At 31.3% G+C, this 27,990-nt stretch overlaps 1 protein-coding gene across 1 annotated transcript in view; it reads right to left on the minus strand.

Moving 5' to 3' along the window:
* The window catches only part of slmapa (sarcolemma associated protein a), an 80,041-nt gene that overhangs the window by 41,300 nt on the left and 10,751 nt on the right, over nucleotides 1–27,990 (minus strand). The window contains exons 2-4 of the mRNA XM_073825299.1: nucleotides 17,610–17,757; nucleotides 14,941–15,013; nucleotides 1,033–1,069 (exon numbers count right to left, since the gene is read on the minus strand). Coding sequence (XP_073681400.1) covers nucleotides 1,033–1,069; nucleotides 14,941–15,013; nucleotides 17,610–17,757 — 258 coding nt within the window. The remainder of the gene's footprint in view (nucleotides 1–1,032; nucleotides 1,070–14,940; nucleotides 15,014–17,609; nucleotides 17,758–27,990) is intronic.

Raw genomic sequence — 27,990 nt, forward strand, 5'->3', positions numbered from 1 at the left:
GTATTCAAAATTGTATAACATGAATTTATGAATTTGATTGCACTCATGGCACCTCTGAGCCTAATTAAGGTAAAAAAAAATCATGGACGACCACCGTAAAAACAACTTTTTTTTTGTTAAAACATAAATTCTGCTTAATAACACTCTATTTACTAATATTGTTTAATTTTCTTCTTTGCAACAGCATTCCTTTAATAGGAGTCCTCATTTCTGTATAGTTAACTGCTGATCTGGGACCATCAACCTGGACATACTGTTGCATAAATTTAGTTACATCACAATTATAATTTTTTTTAAATTGTCAATTGTATTTAAGGAAATATACAGTTATATTTGGCTTTTGACATATTAGTTAAAATGTGGCTAAGAAATAACTATTAACTTTTTTATTTTTTATTGGTTGGGCCAGTAGAAAAAAATCCTTAGCGTTGAACCCTGTAGTGTACTTCAAACAACCCTAAACAAATCACTTTAGTAATGCACTAAATTACGTAATACAAAAAGTATGTGAATTGGGAAGCAGGCGTGTCTAGTGTTGCTGAGATCAGATCAACAAGCACCAAAAACCACTGAATGAACACTGCTGTTATATTTCAGTTTGAACACTAACGCGATTAAGCACAAGTGCATATTTAAAACTTCTACAGAAAGACACCCCTGTTCAGGGAACCAAATTGTTCCCTGTTAAATCTCCACAGAGGCATCCCACACAGGGGATGGCATGAGAGGATAACTGCATTATCTAACTTCATCTGGACCACCTCCAGGATTGTTCACAAATACACCATCTAACAGCCTGACGGAGAGCCGCGTGCAAACCTCAGATAGCGGCGGAATAACGCGAGGTGTTGATTCAAAGCTAGGACTTGGAAATCACTGGCATTCATAACGCAGCAGCTTTGAGACAACATGGCCAAGCTGCATGCTGTTTGATATCCAAAGAACATAATGAACTGGAAAACATTCATTCATGACCAATGCTTCATTTGGACAAAAACAAGCTCATAAATAATGCAAGTCGTGAGCGCTTACCTTATCAATAGCCAGTGGCAGTGGTGCGGGAACAACACTGCAAGAGAAAGAGAGATCTGTTAATGGTTGATGGAGCGATCGGGGACGGATCTACTGACAGTATGCATGGGGAAAGTTGGCTGCAAATATTTGCTAGTGGACTCACTCGAGCGATTCAACTTTGCACTGTTAATCTTTTACAGTGCTGCCCTTTTAAAACTACAAGCTAATAGCACACCGCATGACAGATGAGGCGTTTTAATGCAGGTTGGGTTTCATTTACCTCTTTGCTTTTAACATTAAAACCTCTTAATGGTATCTATTATAGTGTTTTTTTTTTTTTTTTCTGCTTTAATATTGTGGTCTTTTTTAATATATGTAGTTTCTATAAATTTTTATTTCAATTTTAATTTGTTTTTACTAATATTTTAAATTAGTTTTCACATTTTTTCAATTTGAATTTATTAAAATAAAAATAATAAAATAAAACAAAAATAAGTCAAAAGTACTAATAAAATAAAATGAAATGAAATAAAGACAAAGGCAAAAAAAATAAAGTTATATAAAATAAACCTATAAAATGAAAATAATAAATGAGTCAAATTAAATTAATAAAGTAATATAAAAAGCCTAAAATTAAAAAGTCTAAATAAAATAAAACAAAATAAAAATAAAAACATCAAATTAAAGTACTAATAAAATAAAAATAAAATAGAAAAATAGAATTAAAAAGTCATAAAATAAAATCAAGTCAATAAAACAACAAAAATAATAAATAAGTCAAATTAAATTAATAATAATAAAAAATACATATTTTAATTCTTAATTCTTTAATTTGCATCTTGTCATTTTTTTTTTATGTACAGTTTTTATTAATTTACTTTCAATTTTAGTTCTTACTGAAATACTATTAGCGTTTTTATTAATATTTTGAATTTATTTTTATATTTTAATTTTTGATTAATTTTATGTTTTCATTTTAAAGGTTTAATAAATGTGATTATAATTTTTGTTGTGCGTTTGTCATTATTAGCCATTGTTTTTTTAAATATGCATAGTTTATCCATTTTTTCTATTTTAATTCCAACTGAAATAGTTTTTATTTATATTTTTAATTAGCTTTAGATTTTTATTTGTTTTTATTTTTTTTACCTCAATTTTATTTTAATTATTGTATTATTGTAATTGTGATTGTAAATTTAGTTTGTTGTCATCTTTATTATTTATGTTCATATTAAATTATATATATATATATATATAAATAAATAAAAAAACATATAAAAAATATAAATTATATGAATATAAATACATACACATGTAAATACACATACACAGTGCACAATATATTATGTACACAAAACTTTTATTTTGGATGCAATTAATCACGATTAATCATTGCCCAGCACTAGTTTTTGTTTTGTTTGTTTGTTTTTCATTTCAAGTAACGCAAATGTTCGTTAATTTAAGTTAACTATAATAACCCTGGAACATATCATCAAGCCCTGACAGCCTTTGTAATATTACATAATGTGATATACAGCACTGCAATACGGCCAATGAAAAGAACAACAGTCGATAACTCATTAAGACATGAAATTCAGGGCTATTAATCTCAGACGTGCTATTTCTTCAAAACAGATATCTGCTGACTGATTCCAGCTGTGTCACTCCACATCAGATCTCTAGCTGCCAAAAGCTGTACTTAAACAGTTTTCTGCACTTAAATGACACAAATAGGCTGTGGGTTCAAAAGGTCAGCGGTGACACCTGTGGACTTTGAGCTCTAGAGAGAAACCAGGCAGATGCATCATATGAAACACACTCTGTCACTGGGACTTTCTGAAGTAAGTCTAAAAGAATGGAGTCTGGAGAAATCAGGCAAACCATAAACCCTGAGGAACTAGAGAAAAACATGCATAATGATGCTCCTTAAATCAACAAAACATTCTGACCAGACATGACAAAGACTTTACAAAACATCAGTCCAGGCCATATATAGTGCTGTAGTTCTAAAGCTGACAAAATAAACTTAAAAAAAAAAAAAAAAAATAGAATAAAATACGTGGTCAAATGAAAGAACTAAACAAATAAAATAGAAATAGAATAAAATAAATTAAAAATACAATTAAATTAAATTAAACCAGTCCAATTAAATTAATATTAAAATAAAAATAAAAAATACAAATAATAAAATACAATAAAATAAATAAATGAAATGGTCAAATTAAAGTATTAAAGTATGTCAAATGAAATAAAAAAATGCAATTCAATTAAATAAAACAATAAAAAATATAAAATAGTGCAATTTAATAATAATATAAAAAAATAAATGGGTCAAATTAAAAAACAAATACAACTTTAAAAAATAAGATAAACTAAAAGAAAAGAAAAGAAAAGAAAATAATAAATAAACAACTAAATAAACACAATGGTCAAAATAAATTAAAGAAAACAAAAATTAAATAAATAAATAAATAGGTCAAATTAAAGAACTAATGAAATTAAATAAAACTAGAACAAAATAAAATTAAAATAAAATTTAAATAAATGTTAAACTGAAATACAATAATGCAATTCAATAAAATAAAAATAAAACATTAAATAGCCTAATTAAATTGATGAAATAAAAATATATTAATAAAATGGTCAAATTAAAAAACTAATAAACTAATAAAATTAAAAATAGAATAAAATATGAAATAAAAAATAAGTCAAATGAAACAAAATAATGCAAAGTAATTAAAACAAAGTAAGTCGAATTTAATAAAATAAATAAATTAAATGGTCAAATTAAAGAACTAATAAAATAAAATTAAAAATTAAATAAAACAATACAATAAGAATAAGTCAAATTTAATAATTAATTAAATTAAAATAAATAAAATTATCAAATTAAAAAAACTACTAAAATTAAATAAAACAGAATAAAATAAAATGAAATAAATAAAAAGTAAAAGTCAAATGAAACAAAATAAAGCAATTAAATAAACAATAAAATAAAATAAATCGAAAATAAATGAAAAAAATAAAACAGTAAAATTAAATAACAAAAAAATACAAAATAAAACAAAATAATAATCATTACATCATTCATCCAAATCATTAAAAATAAATAAACCACTGTTCTGGCCTTGTTCAAACAAGCACAACTTATTGATTTCAAGTATATTAATTGTTAAATGACCGGCCTTAAAGTTATACTAAACCCCTGTTATTCCAGCCGAGTGAATTTTAAAGCATGTAGAGAGAAATGATGAATAGAGATAGTCCAGGCCTCAACACACACCCAATATAAAAACTTCCTGCTGGATTCAATTCACATTTCAAGCATATTTTCCCACATTTACTGCGTCATTCCTTTAAACGCCTGCCTATCCCTCTTCTTGGAAAACTCTTGTTACCTGAAGCATACGAAAATCAGACTTTATAGTGAGATATCCATCAGCGGAGCAGATTTCTGGTGGTCCTCACTTCTAAGTCTGTGGTCTTGATACTTGTCCTCCAGGCGCTTTGCAGAAGAACATGCGGTCATGCTCTCTTTAGCAGCTCGATAGCATGGCTGGATCCTCGACGCAAAATCAAAACAGCACAGTTCTGCTTGCTCCACACAGTCTGACACCGTCCACGCCTCTAACAGCGGTCAAAGTTCAAGAGCTAGTCATGTGATCGTTCCACACTCCTCTGAAATAAAACACTCCAAAGTCCCTCAGAGCTCCGAACCCATCTGAAGAGCTTTCAAATTTCATACGCAGTGAAACTCAGGCGGGACAATAGTAGCAGAACCTGATCCTCTGGCTGTCTGCCCCCATGGCACCGGCTCAGTAACTCGTGCAAAGAAACAAAGCCGACGGGTTGGAGAGCATTCCAGCAGACATAGGGGAAGGACGTCCATAATGGTGATCCACAAAAATCCTTAAACATGTGGCATATCACATGTGACACGGCGTACTATCTTAGTAATATGTGTGTAGTTTATTTAGCAAGCATACTGTGCATAAATAAGCTTAAGACAATTTTAATCAATATGAATTCACAAACATACAGAAACTTTACGATGACCCATAACTTAACATACAGTTGAAGTCAAAAGTTTACATACACCTTGCAGAATCTGCTAAATGTTAATTTTAGCAAAATAAGATGGGTCATGCAAAATGCATGTTATTTTTTATTTAGTACTGACCTGAAAAACGTATTTCACGTAAAAGGCGTTTACATATAGCATATATGAATTTATAAAAATAACTACATGCACTTGATTCTTAATACTGCGTTGTTACCTGAATGATCCACACTTGTGTTTTCATTTAGTGATAGTTGTTCATGAGTTCCTTGTTTGAACAGCCCTGAACAGTTAAACTGCCCACTGTTCTTCAGAAATATCCTTCAGGTCCCACAAACTCTTTGGTTTTTCAGCATTTTTGTGTATTTGAACTCTTTCGAACAATGACTGTATGACTTTGAGATCCATCTTTTCACACTGACGACAACTGAGGGACTCATATGCAACTATTACAGAAGGTAATGATGCTCCAGAAAGAAAAAGATGCATTAAGAGCATGGGGTGAAAACTTTTGGAATTAGAAGATCAGGCTAAATGTAACTTATTTTGTCTTCTGGGAAACATTTAAGTATCTTCTGAAGTAGCTTCAGATGGGCAGTACTAAATAAGAAAAATATGATATTTAGGTAAAACAAGAAAAATGTACAAATCTTTATTCTGTTCAAAAGTTTTCCCCCCCTGGCTCGTAAAGCATTGTGTTTCCTTCTGAAGCATCAGTGAGCGTTTGCATCTTCTGCAACAGTTGCATGAGTCCCTCAGTTGTCCTCAGTGTGAAAAGATGGATCTCAAAATCATAAACTTATTGGAAAAGTTCATTTCTGCTCCTCCTGCAAACTAACCACCTCACATAATATAAAGAATATCAAAAGCTTTGCAAGTCAGGTTTCCATAGCAGTCCTAAACCTGTCAAAATACCAGCACAATTGAACACACTCTGCAAAATATCGTCTAATTGTCGTTATTGACAAAAATATGTCACCCTGGACCACAAAACCAGTCTTAAGTAGCATGGCTATATTTGTACCAAAAGCCATCAATACATTGTATGGATCAAAATTATCGATTAATTCTTTTATGCCAAAAATCCTTAAGATATTAAGTACAGATCTTGTTTCATGAAGATATTTAGTAAATTTCCTACCATAAATATATCAAAAGTTCATTTCTGATTAGTAATATGCATTGCTAAGAACTTCATTTGGACAACTTTTAAATGTGTTTTTATTAATATTTAGCATTTTTGCACCCTTAGTGTCCAGATTTTCAAATTGTTGTATCTCTGCCAAATATTGTACTATACCTAACAAATCATACATCAATGGAAAGCTTTTTTATTAGTTTTCAGATGATCTCAAATCCAAAAAACTGACCCTTATGTCTGGTTTTGTGGTCCAGGGTTGCATATGTGGGTGTGTGTCGATGGTTGGATTTATGTGTATACTTAAAAAAAAATATCTAGGCGTAATTCTATTTCTAATTCTTTAATTTGAAGTTCTAAACATTTAAGATAGCAGCATCTCCCACTAGAGCATTGAGGAGCTCCAGGCTCTGTGTCTTGTGAGTGTGTGTTTATGTAAGACTGAGATGAGTCACAGTAACTCTCCCCTTCCAAGCCTGCAGCCACACATGCACACACACCATTGTTTGAGGTGGTTGTTTCAATATGGCAGTCATGGGCTCACTGACAATTCATGAAGACTTGCAGATATCAACAGAGCCACTGCAAACACTCTGAATTGGACTGAGAGGCATTTAGTCATTTAAGACATCTGATTATACCAAATAAAGTGACATTTTTCAATTGATGGCGTTGGCACTGGCAAAGCAGACATAAAATTATCAACCGTAATTTGTTCCATATCTTTGTGTCAGCACAGTCTGAAGAAGATCTAACTAAATTTTAGTGAAAATTGGATTAACAGTCTAGGACGAGTTAAAAAAAAGTAGGTTTTTAACATAAATCAAAATGGCAGACAGGAAGTTCGGCCAACTTTGGCAAATTTGGTAACTGTGTTCTAGGCATTAACCATGGAATATTTTGAGACCTGTTAATTACAACAGGCTAATGCAGTCAAAAGTTATTAGCAGTTTTGAAAATTTCATTATTAATGGTTAATGAATGGCGTGGTCAGAGTGGCACATGTAAAATTTGGAGTCAATATGTCAAAACTTTGAGAAAATACGCAGTTTGCCATTATTTCATCAAATTCGTTGATGTGTTAAACGGAAATCGTTTTACATATTGACACGAAATCCATGACTTTGCATGATCTGAAGATGATCAAATAAGTCAAATTTGGGGAAAATCAGATCAACAGTCTAGGAGGAGTATGAAACGAATGGCGAACAGGACATGGGGCTGACGATGTCAAAATTGGTATATATATTCTCGGCATGACCCAAAGAATACATTGAGACCAGTTTCATTACAATAGGCCAAATTAATAAAAATGTTTTCAGCCTTTTTTTAAATTTCTTTAGAGCTTTTGGCCACAAAGTGGCGATGCTCCCAAAGTACTGTCATAAAGTATAGCATTTTACTATTTTTTGTTTTAAATGGCTGACGGGAAAATTTGCATATGGTTCGACTCTCGAATCTAAAAAGACCAGTTTTTTGGCCAAACCATTCAGAAGTTATAGGCAAAAATAGCCATTCTTGATATCTCCTGACCACTTGGTGGTGCCAAAACTGTTCAGGTAGGCTCAGGTCATGCTTGTTAACACACACCAATTTTGGCCTCAAAACCGATATAGCCTCAAATCCATTTTTGCGGGCTGTTCATCAAATTCGTTAATCCGTTATTCAAGAAGGGTATGCTAATCAACTTGAATTCCATAACTTTTTGCCAGGATGTCTGAAGATGATTTGGTGAAAATCATACAAACTGTCTAGGACGAGTCCGGAAAATAGCGAAAAAACGATTTTGGTGTTCATTCGACTCAAGAATGTCCCTTCTAGACCTTATAGTTCAAAACTTATTAGCATAAACATCAGTAAAACTTTGGACAAGTGATGGTGCTAGAGAGTTTGAGTTAGAAACTTCAAACTTGCTATGGTTAATGTTGAGATTGTCCTCTATCTGTGTGCCAAATTACACAATTTTTCCACAAATGGTTCTATGGGCTGACATGGACTCAAGAGCGGAAGAAGAAATGGAAGAATAATAAAAAGAAGAATGCCAACAAATACAAAAGGCGCCTTCGCACCTTCCGTACTTGGCCACTAATAACTGATAACCCATCTACCAATGCTTCAGCCAACAATAAACCATATTAGTCACATACTAAAACACATGCCCTCCGTTGGATGGCACTTTTGTGAATATCAGCTATTATTTGTAAATATCAGCTATTTGTGAATATCAGCTAAAGCCAATCTAAACATATCTGTCCAAAAGCCAGCTATGAGGCGCAGTTTGGATTGATAAGAATATGTCTGAAACTGCAACTGGTAAAGAAAAAAGCACTAAGATTCACCACTGGCTTAATAAAGCAGCTTTCACATAAAAATCACAGTCAAAAAGGACTGTACAGAATAACAGATGCAGAAATTAAACAACCCACAAGGGAACCAATAAAGTGTGATTGGCACATTGGAAATCCATTACATTTCCAATGAGTAAAGTGGAAACAATGTCCCAGTTCTGGTTGTGGTGTTCTGCTGCAATCTGCAATCAATTATAGTGGGAAAGAAATTGGGTTCACCCAATGGAGAAAATGGGACATCTCCATCCAGTGTTTGACTTTCTCGTCCTCCAGATTGAAAATAAAAAACCAGAAGCAACCCAGGCCTCGATGACAATCACATCTCTCTCATCAATAAATTTATCCGTCTTAACTCACAAAGTAACAACGCAGATCTATCTGAAAGAGGCGAAACGGACAGCATCAAGTGGAAAGAGTGAAGGCATTTTGCTGAGAAACTCCACAAGGAGGGGAGATATCTTAAGCAGATGTCTTTTGTCGACTAGCTGGAAAGAATTTCAGCAGGCTAGTGGGACGTTACACTTCCAGAAAAACGCTTTCTCAGGTTGACCTTTTAACCTCAAATGGCAAAAACCACAAACACATACGGTAATCCCTCGAATGCATCTTCTAATAAACAGAAGAGCGCACAGATGCATGCCACTAACCCCAAACATGCATCTCCACCGCCCTGGCTGGGCTCCAGAGGCGAGAGCTTAACAACTAGACGCGTGTGGCTTCTATAAATACATCCGCAAGCTGGATGTGAACATGCGACCGGCTCGAGAGCTCGGCCAAGGAGCTCCATTGCCGTCACGGGACACAACTGATGTTTGCTGAATAGGCCAAGAGGACGAGAAAATTGGGAGTGGAACGAACAGAGATGGGACAAGTATGCTTGAGCAGCTGCAAATAATTTATATTAAAGAAGTAAATAATTTCTGAAGCAGTAACGTCATCATCTTGTGACAAAAAATGTGTTTGTCTGAAAAAATGAGGTGGGATAGAAGAGAAAATATAATTAAATATTTGCATATACATAATAAAATAAAATTATAAAAAATGTAAAAAAAAAAAAAAAAAAAAAAAAATCACAAAATGATTCTAAATTATACTTATAAATTAATCTATAATATTTATAATGCGATAGGAGAAAGTAATAAATATTTGCATATACATATTGGTAAATAAAATAAAAATTATGAAACTAAATTGTAAACAAATATGATATGTGAATTATACTTATGAATCAATCTATATTATTTATAATGCGGTGGGATAGGAGAAAGTAATAAATATTTGCATATACATGTTAATAAAAATTATAAAACTAAATTGTAAAATCATGCAGTTATATGTAAATTATACTTATAAATGAATCTACATAGTTTATACTGTATATATATATATTCAAATAAAAGTTTGACGGTTGGTCAGCTGACCATAAGCTTCTCGTTAACTAATATCACCATCACAAATACACACACGTTTCTCAATACTAAATACTATTATTAAATATATTATTTAAAATATAGTTTATATACATTTTTATTTATTGAGTAGTAATATCTAATGAACAACAAAAAAAACAGGCATCAAAAAGTTGCTAGGTAATTCAGTCAAGAGTAAAGGCAGCATTCATGAATTGAATTTACATAAACATGCTGCATGAACTATCTTCTTCTCTGGAACAAATAATAGATTATTGAGATCAAAGACTGCCCGTTAGATTTACCCACAATGAATTACATGTCATGTGTAACCACTACAGAGACATCAGAGCCAGCGGTAAATTCCTGAGGATCTGGCCGTGGTCAGAACGCTCTTGAGCGGATTGATGAGTGCAGAACGCCCCCTGACGTTATGGGTCTCGCACGTCCGACAACGACGAAGCAAATTTTCAAACAGACGTTATCTTTATTAACAAACTGCATATTTGAACTATAAAGAAGTACATTCTCGCCTGAAAACCTCTTAAAACTACATTCTGTGACACAAAAAGAGTAATATTTATAAAATGATACAGGATTTGGACGTCCGCCATGACACTCAGAAAAAAAAACGGTCCCGGCTAGATCACGCGGAGTGATACAAAATTGTGAAAGGGCGTTCCTGTTGCGAAACCAGTAGAATATCTCACGGTTCTCAACCAATCAGATTGACTGTTATATATATATATATATATATATATATATATATATATATATATATATATATATATATATATATATATATATATATATATAGACACATACACACACATTTAATAACAAAATGATATAATATTATAAAAATAATATGTGTAGTATGTGTAGCCTATTATATTGAACAAATATGCATTAATTTACAATATTTAAATGTATAATTTAATAATATGCATAAATATATACATATATGTATATATGTATGTATTTATGCATATTATTAATTTGCACAAGTTATAACTCAACTAACATTATAAACCTTTGCAATATTGAACATACAATGTTGAAGTGTATTATGTATTAAATTACACATGATATTGTGTTTATGTAGACATTAATACAATTTATATATATTATTTAATACATATTCTATGATTTGTAATTAATAAATGTATTTAAAAATTATATTATATATACATATACACACATACATACATACATATATATATATATATATAAATAAATAAATAAATAAATATGTGTGTGCGTGTGTGTGTGTATATATATATATAATCCCTATAAACTCACTAGCTTACCTGACTAATGGACTAGTCAATTATTAATCAACCAGTCAACATTCCCTGAGCCACCCCAAACAGAGAGGGGGGTTAGAGTAAAGAAATAAGGTTCAGTCATTAATGTGTCTAGCCACACGGTGGATTTACTGTAAAGACAGTCTGCCAGCAGCTGAAACTCAAGGTGTGTGGTCCCACATCCCTGCCAGTGTTTACAGAGCTCTCTGCCATTTCCTCGCGCTAGCATTAAGCGTCAGCTTTATTCGGCAAGGAGAGCCGTAAAAAAATCTTTTAAAGCCCCAAAAACGGCACAGATGCCCACAGTACACACCTTGTTTTCACGTGAGTTGCTTTAACAGGTCCTGCCAGAACTGGAGGCCACGGGGAAGCGCTCGGCGCGAGAGCCATCTGCTTCATGGATGCCTTCCGTTAAGCGATTTTTATAGCCCAGTGATACATGCAGTCAAACACGGCATTCATACGGTGGTAGGAAATCCCTTCCGTCAACAAGTCCATCAATATCCCTCTTCACGAATATAATAAACACCAGCCGTCCCGAGCGTCAGATTACTAACAACACGAGCGCTTGGCTCTGAACCCAGGATGGCAGCTCCATAACGGTTCGCTACGCAGACTTTTAAGTAAATGAAGAGAACGCAGGTGAATTGTCACTAGGTGCACTAGGCTGGCATATACCTAGATTTGAATGTAATCAAAGCGGTGTGGATTTGGTGACAGTCAGATTAATGCTGTAGAAACGGAGCAGATGGAGGCGGATGAGACCCGCGAGACCCCTACGGTGCCTGTGCTCATCTCTCGTCTCAGACAGTCTGCTGTTCGTGGAGCATCACGAAAATCCAATCAAAAATCAATAACTGGACGGGGCGCAGTGAATCACGCAGAAAATGTAATTGAGGCCTCTGGGCCATGAAGAAATAAAAACACTTTTTTTGTAAGCTGACATTACAATTTTGATGAATAATGTGCAAACCACTGCTGACACAGTTGAAAAGGCTGGGTTAAATCAGTGTTATTTAACAATCACTAAAAACTACAATATTAAACTTTTTTTAGTTAATATTTTGAATTTGATTTATGGATTTTTTTTGGTAACACTTTACAATAAGGTGTCAATTGTTAACATTAGTTAATGTATTAACTAACATAAATGAACAAACTAATTTAGTTAAGTAATGGTAACTAATGAACCTTTTTTATATAGATGTTTCACTAGAATGTAAAACTAAATAATAACTAATTAAAAAACAAGATAATTAAATATTTTCAATTTTCACCTTTTTATTTCAATTTATCATGTTTATTTTATTTTTTTTCATTTTATACCAAATTCAACTAAATTAAAATCTTAAGAATATACTATTTTTATTTTATTATTGAAACTTATTGTAAAGTGTTATCTATTTTTATATAAATATTTGTTTCCACTTTTACATTTAAATGTTTGTAAAATGTCTTCATTTTTCTTTATAATTTCAGTTTTAGTAATTTTAGCATTTTAATGTAAACTAAATTCAAATCTTTAAAAAACATTTTTTATTTTATTTTTTTTATTGGACCTTATTGTAAAGTGTTACCATTTTTTATTTAGATACTTTGTTTTCACTTTTTTTTTAGCAATTTTGCTTATTTTTTTATTTAAATATTTTCCAAATGTCTTAATTTTTCTTAGCGATTCTTAGTGAATTTTAGTTAGTACTTCTAGCATTTTAAGGTAAACTAAATTATTAAATAAACCTTATTGTATAAATAAATAAACTTAGAATTTGATATTTTGGTAACACTAATACAATAAGGGTGCATGAATAATCATGTACTAATTTCTAAATTGATACTTAATTCATCACATACTAATGATTATTAAAGGCGTTAACTAATTATAAACTAACAAAGAGCTATCCTTAACTACGACTGGAGTCATACGGATTCATGGATAAACAACGTACATGTTAGTACATGTTTGCTAGTTAATGCATTAATTAACATTTATGGGTAAACTAAATCAAAAAGCCTCTTTAAGAAGAAATAAGAAATACTCTGACTTTGAAATTAATGTAAATATTTTAATACTATCATAATTTGAGCATTTGACATCTTTAGCTTTGTCATAAACATTATTTGGTGGCATTAGTGTAGAAAATACTAAATACACTAATGACTGATCTTGTCTGTTTTATGTTCTTCTCTGATACACAGATTAATACAAAAAACAACCAAAAAAAAAGATTTGTAGAACAATTCCTAAAGAACTGACTTCTTAAAAATACACACAGCATCTCTTAACTGGGCTAAATATTCACTGTGTTATTGTAAAGTGTTACTGAAATTTTTATATTTTCCGTTTACATTTTTTAGCAATTCTGTTTATAATTTTTACATTGTAATATTTTTAAAATGTCTTAAATATTTTATTTATCATTTTAGTTTTAGTAATTTTAACATTTTAAGGTAAACAAAACGTAAATCTTTAAAATATATTATTTTTTTATTTTATTAATGAACCTTATTTTTTTATATGTTTTACTAAAATTAGGTATTTTTATATTTTCCCTTATTTTATCATTTTTAAAATTTAAATATTTTTAAAATGTCTTAATTCTTTATAATTTTAGTTTTAAAAATCTTAAATCTTTAAAATATATTATGTATTTTTTATGAATGAACCTTATTGCAAAGTGTTATCAACTTTTTACTATAGATATTTTACTAGAATTACATATTTTTATATTTTCTGTTTTCTAATTTTACATTTAAATATTTTTAAAATGTCTTAAATATTTCATTTATCATTTTAGTTTTAGTAATTTTAACATTTTAAGGTAAACAAAATTTAAATCTTTCAAATATATTATTTCTTTTATATAGATTTTACTAGAAATATTATTTTTTAATTTAAACATTTTAAAAATGTCTTAAATTCTTTAGAATTTTAGTTTTAATCATTTTATCATTTTAAGGTAAAACTAAATAAAATCTATTTATTTTTAATGTTATTTAAAGCTAGAAAAACCCTAGGTTAAACACAATTTGAGTATCACGCAAACAGAACAGAAAATGTTTTGGGGTTTTTTTTAAGACACAAACATATTTGCATTTACAAATTTTTCTTCATCTTTACTGTGACTGTTTTGCTGCAAACAATTTTTCTGAAATTATTTTCTGTGATTACATTTTAAATATTCTGCAAAATCAAAAGAATTTGCCTAAACAGAAGCAACACAGTGCATCATTATGCCATGTGGCGAGATTATACGTGTAAACACGCAATGTGCATTTGCTAAATAGCCGAAAAAATGATCACAAATAAAGGAAATGATACAACCACGGAACCAAAACCAGCATAAAAGCCAAGATCTGATCCTCCACTAATTCCCGTCATAGAACATTTGGCCACGAACAGTCAAACTAACAGCCCACATGTCATTTCCTCTGAACAAGCACAGGCAAATGTTGTTTTGGTCAAGTGAATCAGTGGAATCAGCAGCTGTAAGACTCAGCTCTTAGAGATTTGATCACATTATGTGCATGTTTTTAGAAGTGATAAAGCTTGTAAACACGATTTACCACAAAGAATGAAACACCGGGCTGAGCGAACAACAGATAGAAGCTATTTGGGAGATTAAACCTCGCAAAAAATATTGAACAATCTTTAAACAGGACTTACTCTGATCGCCGCCGAGCTTCCATGCCATCTGGTAAGAAGAGCTTGATGGTCGACACTATACAACCATGAGTGACTAAAAGAAAAGTGAAACGTAAATTAGGGATGTATGACAACAGTGGTTATACAAAAAAGGCATTATTTTCGTAACAAGAAGCATTTAAATAAAGCTACAGGTTAAACACGTCATGATGATTTAAAATATCTAGATGACGTCCTGAGGGTTTTCCAAAGAAAACTGAAGACTAATTTCAACACCTCACAAATTAAAACAGGTTTTCATGTTCATGTGTACTTTCATTTTGTTATGAAGTAGTGTTTGCCTTCATTCGTTCTAAAGGGTAAGTTACTTTGCATTTGTATCTGATTGTGAAAGAGTCTCATTGCATGCGTTTGAGTTACGACACAGGAGCAACCGGCCAGCAATCTTGGGTTTCAAAAGCCTGTCTCTGCATTACAGCATCTGACTAAAGTGCAGTATGTATTGCAGTATTGTATGTGCAAAAGCGATTCTAGATACTTAAGGGGAGACACTGCAGGCAAAAACGCTGTTTTTTCATGCACCTCTCAATTTTGAGATTTTGTTTTTTATAAAGTGTTTTTCCAGACTAGTGGAAAGAAAACATCCAAAAAACACTGTTAGGTGTTTCTTATATAGCACTTTATCTATTTGTGTCAATAGATTTCAATTACAGTGCATATTTTTAAAGGCCGTTTTCTCAAAATGAGTTTTTTTTCTCCTACACTGAGCCATGAATCTCCACTTCAGTAGCACTTACACACAACAAACATTACAGTTTTATTCCTGTCTATATCCTGACGGTTTTTACAGAGGGATTTGTTCATATATCATTTGCTTGATTTTATACAACATTTTATTCCCCCAAACATTGTAAAAAAATACATTGTTTTCTGTCTGTTCTAAGTTTATTCTGAATTATGGAGTGACAAAATGAGACACCCAAAATTCCTTCTATAAAAACATTTGACTTTAATACGTCAAAAAATTTTGATTTTTGTACTAGAAATGTATGCAAATGAGCACATATTTCATTAAATAATGCCTCATTTGCATATTTAAACTAACATTTTAGAAAACTTGTAATACAAATTTTTTTTTGCAATTATCAATGTAATCAATCAACTGGGTAAGTAAGGTGATAACCTGCAATGTCTCGCCTTAAGCAAAGCCCCCAAATTTACACTCAAAGCACCAAATATATTAACACTTGGTTTAATTTGAACTGTAAGAGTGACAAAGACCTTTTCTGAATCATGTCAATTTTTATGTATATAAAATTATTCTAATATTTAATACATTTAATCTAACTTAATGTTTATGAAACATTTTTTTAATCATACACAGTATTTATATTTTAAGTCTTTAAATTAAATATTATATATTTTATATATTATATTATATTTTATATAAAAAGATAATATATTTAATATTGTAACATTGAATTTACTGTATATTGAATATATTTAAAATATAATCTATATAAAAAACATATTACATTTATTTCTAAAAAATTGTATATATTTATATTTAATATTGAATATTTTGTGTATTTTTAGTATTAGTATCCAAATTTAATATCTTAATACCTTACATATATAAAACATAATATAGAATATATAACATCATATATTAAATATAAACACATTTTTAAAAAATGGAAAATGCATTCACATATTAATTTTACACATTTTTATTTGGAAGAAATAATACATATTGATATTTAATATATTATAAAATTATAATATCATATAAATATTATATAATATACACAAACAGTTAAAAGTTTTTGAACAGCCTGCATTTATTTGATCCAAAGTACAGCAAAAACAGTAAAATTTTGAAAAAAAAAGTACTATTTAAAATAACTGTTTTCTATTTAAATATATTTTAAAATGTTATTTACTCCTGTGATTTAAAAGCTGAATTTTTAGCATCATTATTCAAGTCTTCAGTGTCACATGATCCTTCAGAAATCATTCTAATATTCATGTAGTATTATTATTATTATTATTATGCTGAGTAGATTTTTTTTTTCTTTTGTAACATGTCTTTATCATCACTTTTGATAATTTTAAAGCATCCTTGCTAAATAAAAGTATTAATTTCTACAATTTCTTTCCAAAAAAAGGAAAAAAAACAATGACTTCCAGCTTTTAAATGGTATAGTGTATAACATTAAAAAAGCTTTTTATTTCAGATGAATGCTTATCTTTGGGTCTTTCTATTCATCATAGAATCCTAAAAAAAATGTACTCGACTGTTTTAAATATTGATAACAACAATAATAAAATATTTTTTGAGCAGCAAATCAGAATATTAGAATGATTTCCGAAGGATCATGTGACTGGAGTAATGATGTTAAAAATTCAGCTTTGAAATCACAGGAATAAATTACATTTTAAAATATATTCAAACAGAAAACGGTTATTTTAAATAGTAAAAATATTTCAAAGTTTTACCGTTTTTGCCATACTTTGGATCAAATAAATGCTGGCTTAAAAAAACATTTTAAAAAGTTACTTTTGACTGGTAGTGTATACCAAAAAGGAATATAATGCATAGGTTTATATCCAGAAAGAAGCATCTATAAATAAATGCACCCACACCTGCATTACAGACAAGCACATCATCACTGACAGACTTTTCTCACCTTTCCGGGTGTTTTCAGTCACATCCACCCCAAACTGAATGATGTCACCAGAGAGCACCTCACAGGGAGGGCTCTCCTCAGACCCCCGGCTCAGTCGCTGGCTGTTGATGAAGGTGCCATTGCTGCTTTTGGTGTCCTGGAGATAGAACTGCGAAGAGAGGAAAGACCGAAAGATTACCGATGTGTCAAATACAGCACTACAATCAAGAGCGCAGAACAAACGATTGTTAAAAGGAGGAAGTACTCGAGATAAACTTGCAATAAGGTGAAACAATCAGACTACAGAGACAAAGAGTTTATAAAGGTTAACGGGTTCATTGTTGCAATACAGGTTATAACACACTTAACAGTGGTTAAATACAAAAGCAATCATTTGACTAGACTGGGAAAATTACACACTTATCACTTATTTTTATAAAAGCACAAAACTGAAATTAAAATAAAACATATATAAATAAAATAAAATAAAATATCAGATGAAAAAAACAAAAATGATATAATGAAAATATAAAAATAAAAGCTAATTCAAATCAAGTATTCTAAACTAGAGCTATTGCCAATCAGTTGAATTACCAAAATTGCTAAAACAAAAAAATAAATTCATAAATAACAACAGTATGCATAAATATTGAAAATAAAAAATAAAAGGGCCAAAAGCACGAAATAAAACTACTTAAATTTAAATTAAAATGAAGACTGAAAATATAAACTTTTAAATCATTTAAATTAGAAATAAATAGAAATATATTAAATTATATAAATAAAAATGTTGAAAATTAAATTAAAACTATTGCCTTGACTAAAATAAACACTAAAACTTGAATGCTGTAAAGTAGTATCTAAAATAACCTAAATAATAATGAAAAAAGTACATGGTAAAATTACTCAAATGTAAATTAAAGTGAAAACGAAAACCACAATAAAAAGAAATATTATTATGGTAAATAAATAATGCTAAAATAATGCAATAGCTTACTATGATCAAAGTAACTAATTAATTGTTAGTTGACCCAAAGACAACCTCTACACATACAAGTTAGAGATATACATTTTCTTTGGCTGTTGAAAATAACCAATACTGTCTTTAAGTGTTGACCAGGCAAGTTTCCACTCATTTACTCCACCACATTCAACATCTGATCACTTTGAGCTACACTTATAATAAAAAACAGCCATCAAGGGCGTCAAAGAACTGGCTTTGGATCCGTCATGAACTGTAATTGTTTGGTGTACTCTGCTGAACTTCCTTCATTCACAATGAACGCTGCTGAATTTCCTCGCTCGGCTGGATGAATAGACTCACTGTCAAACATGACTACAGTATGAGTGACATTCATTATTTCCGCCCAACGCCAGCATCCCACATCACGCGTCACATGTGGGCATCGCTGCTAACAGGTTCATCAGGTTAAGCCACAGGATGAATGCGTTTACGCTACTGACTGTCCGTATGATTGAGCGGGAGTCGAGCGCCATCACATCCTTCATCATAGCCGGAGTGAAATGCGATATCTGTGTTTGTCTTATGTGTATTTTGGCATAGAGACCGCATGACATGGGTGATGCATCTGTTCATAAGCAACCAGCTCACAGATTAGCTCATGTGCATAAGAAATTAGGCTGGTCTGATTCAGAAATAAATCTTTATCAAAGCCAGGCAAGAGAAAAGTAATGCATGCAGAAGCAGAACTGCAAGATTAGCTGGATGCTACATACGGTCCTTCAACTTTACTTTGTGTTTTTAAAAAGACAGAACTAGTATGTGTACAATCAAATGAGAAAAATGGAGAAACACAAATGACACAGCATATTCAATCTTATTTCCTCTTGCTAACGGTTGTGCTGACTGTATTCGGAGGTTATTGTGGTTGCAGGTCTCTACACTTGTATTTTACATTCGTTCAATTTTCTAAAAGACCATAATGTTAATGTCACTTATGCATAAGCCGGAACTGAGTAAATATGAGATTAATAAAACATAACAGCAACATATAAGCAACAGAAATATTAACAACTTATACTTTAATTAGATATTAACAAACAATATCTACTGATATGTTAAGAATTATTTCATGAACTGTTTTGAGAACCAAGTCGAAATGTGTCGAGAATAAAGACAAAATGTTAAGTGTTATTTAATGAACATATAAATATAGGTAATAATATAAAATACATCTGAATTAGTTATACACTAATGCAGCGATTCTCTTTTTTTGTCAGCAAAAGCCCTTATTTATGACAAAAATATTTCCATCAAATACACCATGGGATTTTGAGGTAAATAGTATTTTAATAATTAATTAGGCTTCTCTAATTTTTTTATTTAGATTATTTTAATGAAAAAATTATATTTGAAAAAGTAATTTATTTACATGTTAGGGCTGCATGATGTGGTCAAAAATGTTTTTGTCATATTATGTTTTGGACTGCAATATGAAAAACATTCAGGCAAAATAAATAATATTAATAATATCATTATTAATAATACTAATATCATTATTTGACAGTAACTGTTTTTATATTTAGAAATAATATTTTAAAAAACGTATTTTAAAATGTAATTTAGATGTTTACATATTAGAGCTGCATGATGTGGTCAGAAATATTTATTTTGTCATACATTACATTTTGAACTACAATATTAAGCATTGAGACCAAACAAACAGAGACCACAATAATATTAATAATAATATATCATGATTATTAATATTAACAATATTTTATTCCTTACCTTTGCAATAATTCCATTGTACTTTAAAAAAAAAAAGAAAAAAAGAATATTTATAGTTTTATTTTAGACCAGTTAAAAACAATACTGTTGGATGAACTTCAATCTACCCTTTAAAATGAAAATGTTTTCTATTTTAACATATTTTAAAATGTAATTTATTCCTGTGATCAAAGCTACATTTTCAGCATCATTACTCCAATCTTCAGTGTCACACGATCCTTCAGAAATCATTCTAATAGGCTGATTTGCTGTTCAAATATTTGTATTATTATTATCAATATTTAAAACAGTTTAATGTTTTTTTTTTAGAATTCTTTGATGAATAGAAAGATCCAAAGATCAACATTTATCTAAAGTAAAAAGCTCTATTTTAGATAAATGCTGTACTTCTGAACTTTCTATTCATCAAACAAACCTGAATAAATTCTACTCAGCTGTTTTCAACATAACAATAATAATGTTTTTTGAACAGCAAATCAGAATATTAGAAGGATTTCTCAAGGATCATGTGACTGGAGTAATGAGGCTAAAAATCAGCTTTGAAATCACAGAAATAAATTACATTTTAAAATATATTCAAATAAAAAAAAGTTATTTTAAATAGTAAAAATATTTCTAATTTTTACTGTTTTTGATGTACTCTAAATCAAATGCAGGCTTGCTGGGCAGAAAAGACTTAAAAATCTTACTGTTCAAAAACTTTTGACTGGTAGTGTACTTTACAACTGATCTCTAATTTTTTCGCCCAGCCTTACTTGGTAGTGTAAAACACTTGATGTGTGATACCTAAGCTATAATTATAAAGTCAAGTGGTAGCAGTTTAGGGAGGAACTTCTGCTCGCTTTCATTAACAGCTGGCGTGTTAAATATTGATTAAATATGCTGGGACACGTCACTAATGCACCTGCGTGTGTCACAGAACTGTCAAATGCCTACTACACAGGGGGTGAGTGAAAAAGAGAGAGGGAACGAGTGAGAGAAAGAGAGAGGGCTGATTTTTCTGTCAGGGATTCGCCCCCACATCCCATCGTCAAAGAGCACATTAGCATTCCTAAAGAGACCCGACGCTGCCACCAGCCTTCTGCCTCTAACACACATCTGACTTGAACTTATTCAGCACTTATTCATGTCAAACAGGTGCCAGTATCTCTGAGATCAGTGTGAAGGTCATCATTCATCCTAGAAGAAATCGCTTTATATTCTACCTAACTGAGTCCACGTGCAGACTGGAACTATTTTGAGTGCAGGTTTTGTATAAGCTGTACAGAAAGGCAGTATTACCCTGTGCAAACAAGTGCAGAGAAGATTTGTGCAATTAACACTTCCAACACTGCTAATTAAAAGGAATCATGGGAAGGAAGGAGGTGGAACTTTGACTTCAGTTCTGCTGGGAGAATCGTTTAACCAAGACTTTAATACTAGCTGGATGGTTATGCCTGTTCAGAGAGTTGTCAGAGACAAAACAACCAATATAGTAATGAATGCAATATGAACAAATAAAATTGTCCTAATATTTGCAAAAACTAGCCTTCAAATATTTCTCAAAATGAAAATTAGGTTTTTACACATAATTTCTCAAATCAGCAAGTTTAATATTCAATGTCTGCAAAGAAGTCTTGAATCTCAAACAATGCAATCATAAGCTGTTTATATCATCCAAATCCTTCTTATCATATTCTACATACCCCCGGTTTCACAGACATGGCTTAAGCCTAGTCCTAGACTAAAATGTAAGTCTGAGCCGTTTTAACTGAAAGAAACTTGCACAGACTGATCTTAAAATATATCAGTGCCTTTGTTTTGTCTCAAGATGCACACCAGTAGTGTTTTTTTTTCTTTTTATTTCGAATTTAGTCTCAAAGTATTTCGACTTTATTTGCCGAAGTCGATTTAAGTCGAAATATTGCGAGAATTAAGTCGAAATATTGCAGGAATAAAATTTAAATATTGCAGGAAAACTATTTCAACTTTACTTTCAAAACATTTCGACTTTATTTTCAAAGTATTTCGACTTTATTTTCAAAGTATTTTGACTTTCATCTCCAAAAATTTCGACTTTGTCTCCAAAAATTTCAACTTTATTCTATGAAGTCGATTTAAAGTCAAAATATTGCGAAAATTAAGTTGAAATGTTGCAGGAATAAAGATGAAATGTTGCAGGAATAAAGTCGAAATGTTGCAGGAATAAAGTCAAAATGTTGCGGGAATACTTTGAAAATTATTTCGAAAAATGCCGACTTTACTCCCGAAAAATGCAGACTTTAATCACGAAAAATGACGACTTTACTTACGAAAAATGACGACTTTACTTACGAAAAATGACGACTTTGCTCACAAAAAATTTAGATTTGACTCACGAAAAATTTAGACTTTACTCGTAATCTTAGAATTTTTAATTATTATTTTTTTTATCTTTACTTCAAATAAAAAAAACAATAACTAAAATAAATATATTTTAAACATTATTTCATTTTTAATTTAGTTCAATTTCAAGTACAAAATAGGGTTGTGCCGATAGACGATAGTATCGTGTATCGACGATAGTCAGAGATATCGCCTGTTGCTGATGCTGCCTTTGACGATAGTTAGACGATTATTATTATTATCCGTCAACAAAGAACTTAACTTTAGCAATGCAGCACAGAGAGTCTGTTCTAGGATGCTTCAGAAACTCGCAGCGGTATAAACACAAGCATAGAGAGGCCACGTCGCCTTAACGCACCGCGTGCAGTGAAAATGGGAGATTTTCATCATACAGTATGGGGATAGATTAACTGATACTAACGGGAGTGTTCTATTATATTAGCTTTGCAGTCATTAGGATAACAGAGGTAGTAAAACGTGGTTCAGGCTGAATTAATTACGATGTATCATAATTGGTCTGTATATAGTAAACAAACATTCATCTCAGTAACATCTATATGCGTTAATTAGAATTACAATGCGATCAAATGGCGCTAAACATATGCACGTGTATTACACGCGCATCACTTCTCCGCATTCAATATGAACTGAACTACAACATCACCTGATGACAACGGTCAGACATACAGCGGTAACATTATCGCAATATGACGGGTAAAGAAAGATTCATTCATTTACATTTATGCACGCATTTACAACTCACTCACTGACGATAGCAGAGAATGAAACCGAAAGTAACTTGAACAACTCCGGCAAAACTACAGTCAGCGCTCTGTACATGCACAACTTAATCATATGCCAATAGCAAGTCTACCTTTACAAAACGAATAAGGAATTTAGTACATAGATAATTAAATTAGCACGATAGTATCGTGTATCGGCGATCTCTCTGGCTGACGATAGGGCGATATGAAAATTGAGCATATCGCCCAACACTAGTACCAAAATACCTATATATTTATTTTATTTTTTTTAATTCTAAAAATCTAAAATGATACTGGTGTAACTTCATTTTTATTACAAGGAGATGCAGTGAAATTCTTCTCTTTTCTAGTCAAAAATAGTACAAAAGCTCACATCATACTGTCTGCGTTTGTCTCCTTTAACCATATCGGCCAAAAGCCACAAGATTTATTCCATGAGAACGGCTCTGAAAGCCAACACTGAGATCTTGAAGGAATGCAGGGTTTAAGCTTCAAAAGCAAGTCTAAACCTAAATCACTCCTACCTGAAAAAAGCTCCATCCTGGGATGGAAGACAAACGGCCTGGCTGAGGAAAACAACATCGATCGGTGCAGGCTGCTTAAAGCAGGTCAGCTATAGCGAAGACACTAACCCGGTAAGCTTGGTTACTAATCAGCAGGTCAGGCAATAAAGCACCCTTAACCTCAATCCTCAAGAAGCAGGCAAATCAATAAGAACCTGGAAAGCTTAAATCGTCTCATTCATGAAATGTAAACAACAGTAAACAAATGTGAAACAGCTTGCAAGTAAAACCTGAATGAATTACTGCAGCAAAAACACTCTTAATATAAAACAGATAAAGAACCAGTTTTCTGAGCGTTCGATCACACCCAGTGGATCTGCTACGGTAAAATTTGCTACAGAATGACTCAAGCCTAAGTGGGGTTTAAGATTTCAAAAGGCTGTGAGTGCTTTCCCTGGAAAACCTGAAGTCATCCTACAAAAGAAACCCAACTCGCCTGCCCTGTGAAGACATCGTCTATTGTAGGGATGGGCGATATGGCCTAAAATCCATATTGCGATATACATTGCAGCCTCTTGCGATAACGATATATATTGCGATATATAAATTATAATAGAACCATTTCAGAACAGGTTACATAGACCCTTAGGAAAGCCAAGCTGCAAATTTTTTTTTTTTTTTAAAGAAATAAAGAAACGTTGCATGTCGTTTTGAGAACATTTATTGTGCAAAAGCAAAACTGTAATTAAACAACACAATGTTGCAGATAAATAAACTAAATGTAGTGGTAGAACAGATTAGTGGTGTTACCTCTCTTAACTGGAACTTTTGCCCCACACACTCTACAGAGTATATTTTGCTGCTGCTCGTCGGACGGCTTAAAGCCAAACCACGTCCAAATAACAGATTTTGCACCCAGGGCCGCTGCTGGCCAAATGGGTGCCCTAAGCAGAAATTTACTTTTGTGCCCCCTCTCCCAAATTTTACAGAAGTAATAATAAAATAATAAAAAAAAAAACCTACTATAGGGGCCAAAATAGAACTTTATTCAAATAAAAGTAAATAGTAAATACATAAATAAATTGTATCATTTATAAATTACAATTGTAGCTCTACAGCAAAAAATACAAACTAAAATTACACTTTAAATAAAACAATTAAAAACGTGAAATCTCAATCAAATAAACCATAATAAACTGAAATAAAATCAACACTGTCATCTGCTGAAGCTTTCCAAAGTTCAAAATTTACAAAGGCATACTTCTGCTTTTTCTTGAGGCAAAGTCGTAAATGAGCTCTTCATATAATAAAGCCTTTGCTATTTGACAATAAAGCAGACAAGGATTATGATGTCCACATATTTTAGTTGAGGAAATGATAAGGGGAAGATTATGTGGATATTTTAATTAAATGTTTGGTCAATATTAAACTAGGAATTTGATCATCATGTAAGTGTAACAACTGCATTTACCAGGCCTTTGGTGCCCTTTTCAGGCATTTCTATTAAAATTGTAATGTAAACTGTTAATTTTGTATTAGATTTTGTATTTTAACACTGTTATTTAATGACACTATATGGTCATTATTAATCAATAATCATAATTGCCATAATTGTTTTAATATAATGCATTTTAAGTCATTTTGTTTACTTAGATCTACCTGTATTCATATTAAGAAAGATGCGTTAGTCGTGAACTTATTACCGACATTAAAACACATTATTAATGTCGACAGAATAATATAAAGTTTCACAGGATTATGAAAGTACCAGAAAGTGATGCACGGGCTTCATCTTGGGCTTTTTTTTTTCTTTCGTTTCTCGGCGCCGGAGTGTTGATGTCTCTTTCCAGGACCAGGCATATTGTTCATCAATTATTATCATAATTTTTGGCCAAATAGGCAGCCGTAAACAGAGGTGAGAGCGCGTTGCGACGCAGATGCTGCGCGTTATCACGTGTGTTTACAAGCCTAGTCTGCGTATAGGGAGCGGTGGTACTGGTTGCACCAGTCTTTTTCACGAGCTCCTCTGTTTCGCTGACGCTTTCAGCAATGTTTATTCAAGATGATGCGTTGAAGCCGGCTGCAGCTCGTTACTGTAAATTTCGCGGGTAGATTGCGTCATCAAACATGCATTATCGCGATAGTGCAATAGAATTAGAATCTCTATCGTAGGCCAATTTTGTATCGTTTATATCGCATATCGTTTATATCGCCCATTACTAGTCTATTGTAGAGTAGTTCCATGAAGAGAAGGTTTACTGCTTGTCTTTCAACACTGGCCAAAATAGTACAACACCTCTGTGTCACAGTTTTTAGTCTTTGAAGAAAAAAAAAAAGATATATTGACCATTTAAAATGACAAGGAGAGGTGATGTTTATTAATTTGAGTACATTTTACTCTAAAAGCATTACCTAAAATGCAACTCATTTGCAAAATGAACTAAAGACTGTCAAGTTGTAGAGCAAACTTTAAATATTTAAACACTAAATTAAATGTTAAATTACAATAAAGGACAGCAATGGCATATTCACAATTGCACATTATGAGTAGCATGTGCATTATTCAGTTTAAATGAAAAAAGGCTATATTGCATTACATTTAACAGTTTTTGAAAAGTAAAATTTGTTATGTTTTTTAAAGTCTTTCATTTGATCCAAAGTACAGCAAAAACAGTAAAATTTTGAAATATTTTTACTATTTAAAATAACTGTTTTCTATTTGCAACATGTAATTTATTCCTGTGATCAAAGTAAAATTTTGTCACATGATCCTTTAGAAATCATTCTAATCTGATCTGCTGCTCAAAAAAAAAAATATTATTATTATTATTATTATCAATATTTAAAACAGTTGAGTACATTTTTTCAGGATTCTCTGATAGATAAATAGAAAGATCCAAAGATCAGACTGGAGTAATGATGCTTAAAAAATCAGCTTTGAAATCAAAGGAATAAATAACATTTTAAAATATATTTAAATAGAAAACAATTATTTTAAAAAGTTAAAATATTTTTAAATTTGGATTTTGGATCAAATAAATGCAGGCTTGGTAAGCAGAAGAGACTTCTTTAAAAAAACAAATCTTACAGTTCAAAAATGTTGTCTGGTAGTGTAAATAGCTCATAAATTTAATGCTTTTCTATAGTCTAGTTCTACGTGCAATAATATGCAATAAATGCAGTGCATTTGTTGTCAACAACTGATTTTAAATATTAAATGGTTGTATTTTTTTATTTTTTCCATCTCATCTTCATTTTGTAAATAAACTTAAAAACAGTATTAACACTAACGTTTAACATTTAAAACAACTGTTCAATTTAATGATTTTCTAATATATTTGCAGTGCTGTTTGTCATCAACAACTAATTTAAAACATTCAATTATTGTATTTCATTTTGCTGATGAGCCTAAAAAAACTCAAAGCCTCCAATACATTCACAAAATGAATATACACTCATACTGCAAAAAACAATAATAATAAAAAAAAAAAAACCAGCCAGAAATTAATATCAACTTCACTTCTGAAGTTCTGGCCAATATTTGTGTTTCCCAAAGCCTGGAGTCTGTCATTCTCAAATACTATGAAACCTCTAAGAACTTAAGAAAAACCAAGGCCAAAATGTTTATTCCATTAAAGTCTTCCATCATTAGCTTTTCAAAACACTAGAGCAAAGGCACAGACCTGGAGAGATGTCCATTTATTGAACTACGAATAGAGAATTATAGAGAATAAAAGAAAGTACACTTATCTGTCAGATAAGTCGCATTTCAGTGTCTGAATGGACTGGAATTATATTTACATTTAATCATTTAGCAGACTCTTATCCAAAGCGAATATCATAAGCAATTTATCAAAATAATTACCACATTAAGTGTAAAATATAAGAGTACAAACTAGATTCATACGAAGAGCTACAGCACAGGTAGGCATACAAAACACTTTTGAAAAAAAAAAATCCTGACTTTATTCAACTTTACTCTCGAAAAAAAAATCCCGACTTTACTCTCGAAAAAAAAA

The sequence above is a fragment of the Garra rufa genome, chromosome 20, assembly GCF_049309525.1.
Source record: "Garra rufa chromosome 20, GarRuf1.0, whole genome shotgun sequence".
Classification (NCBI taxonomy): domain Eukaryota; kingdom Metazoa; phylum Chordata; class Actinopteri; order Cypriniformes; family Cyprinidae; genus Garra; species Garra rufa.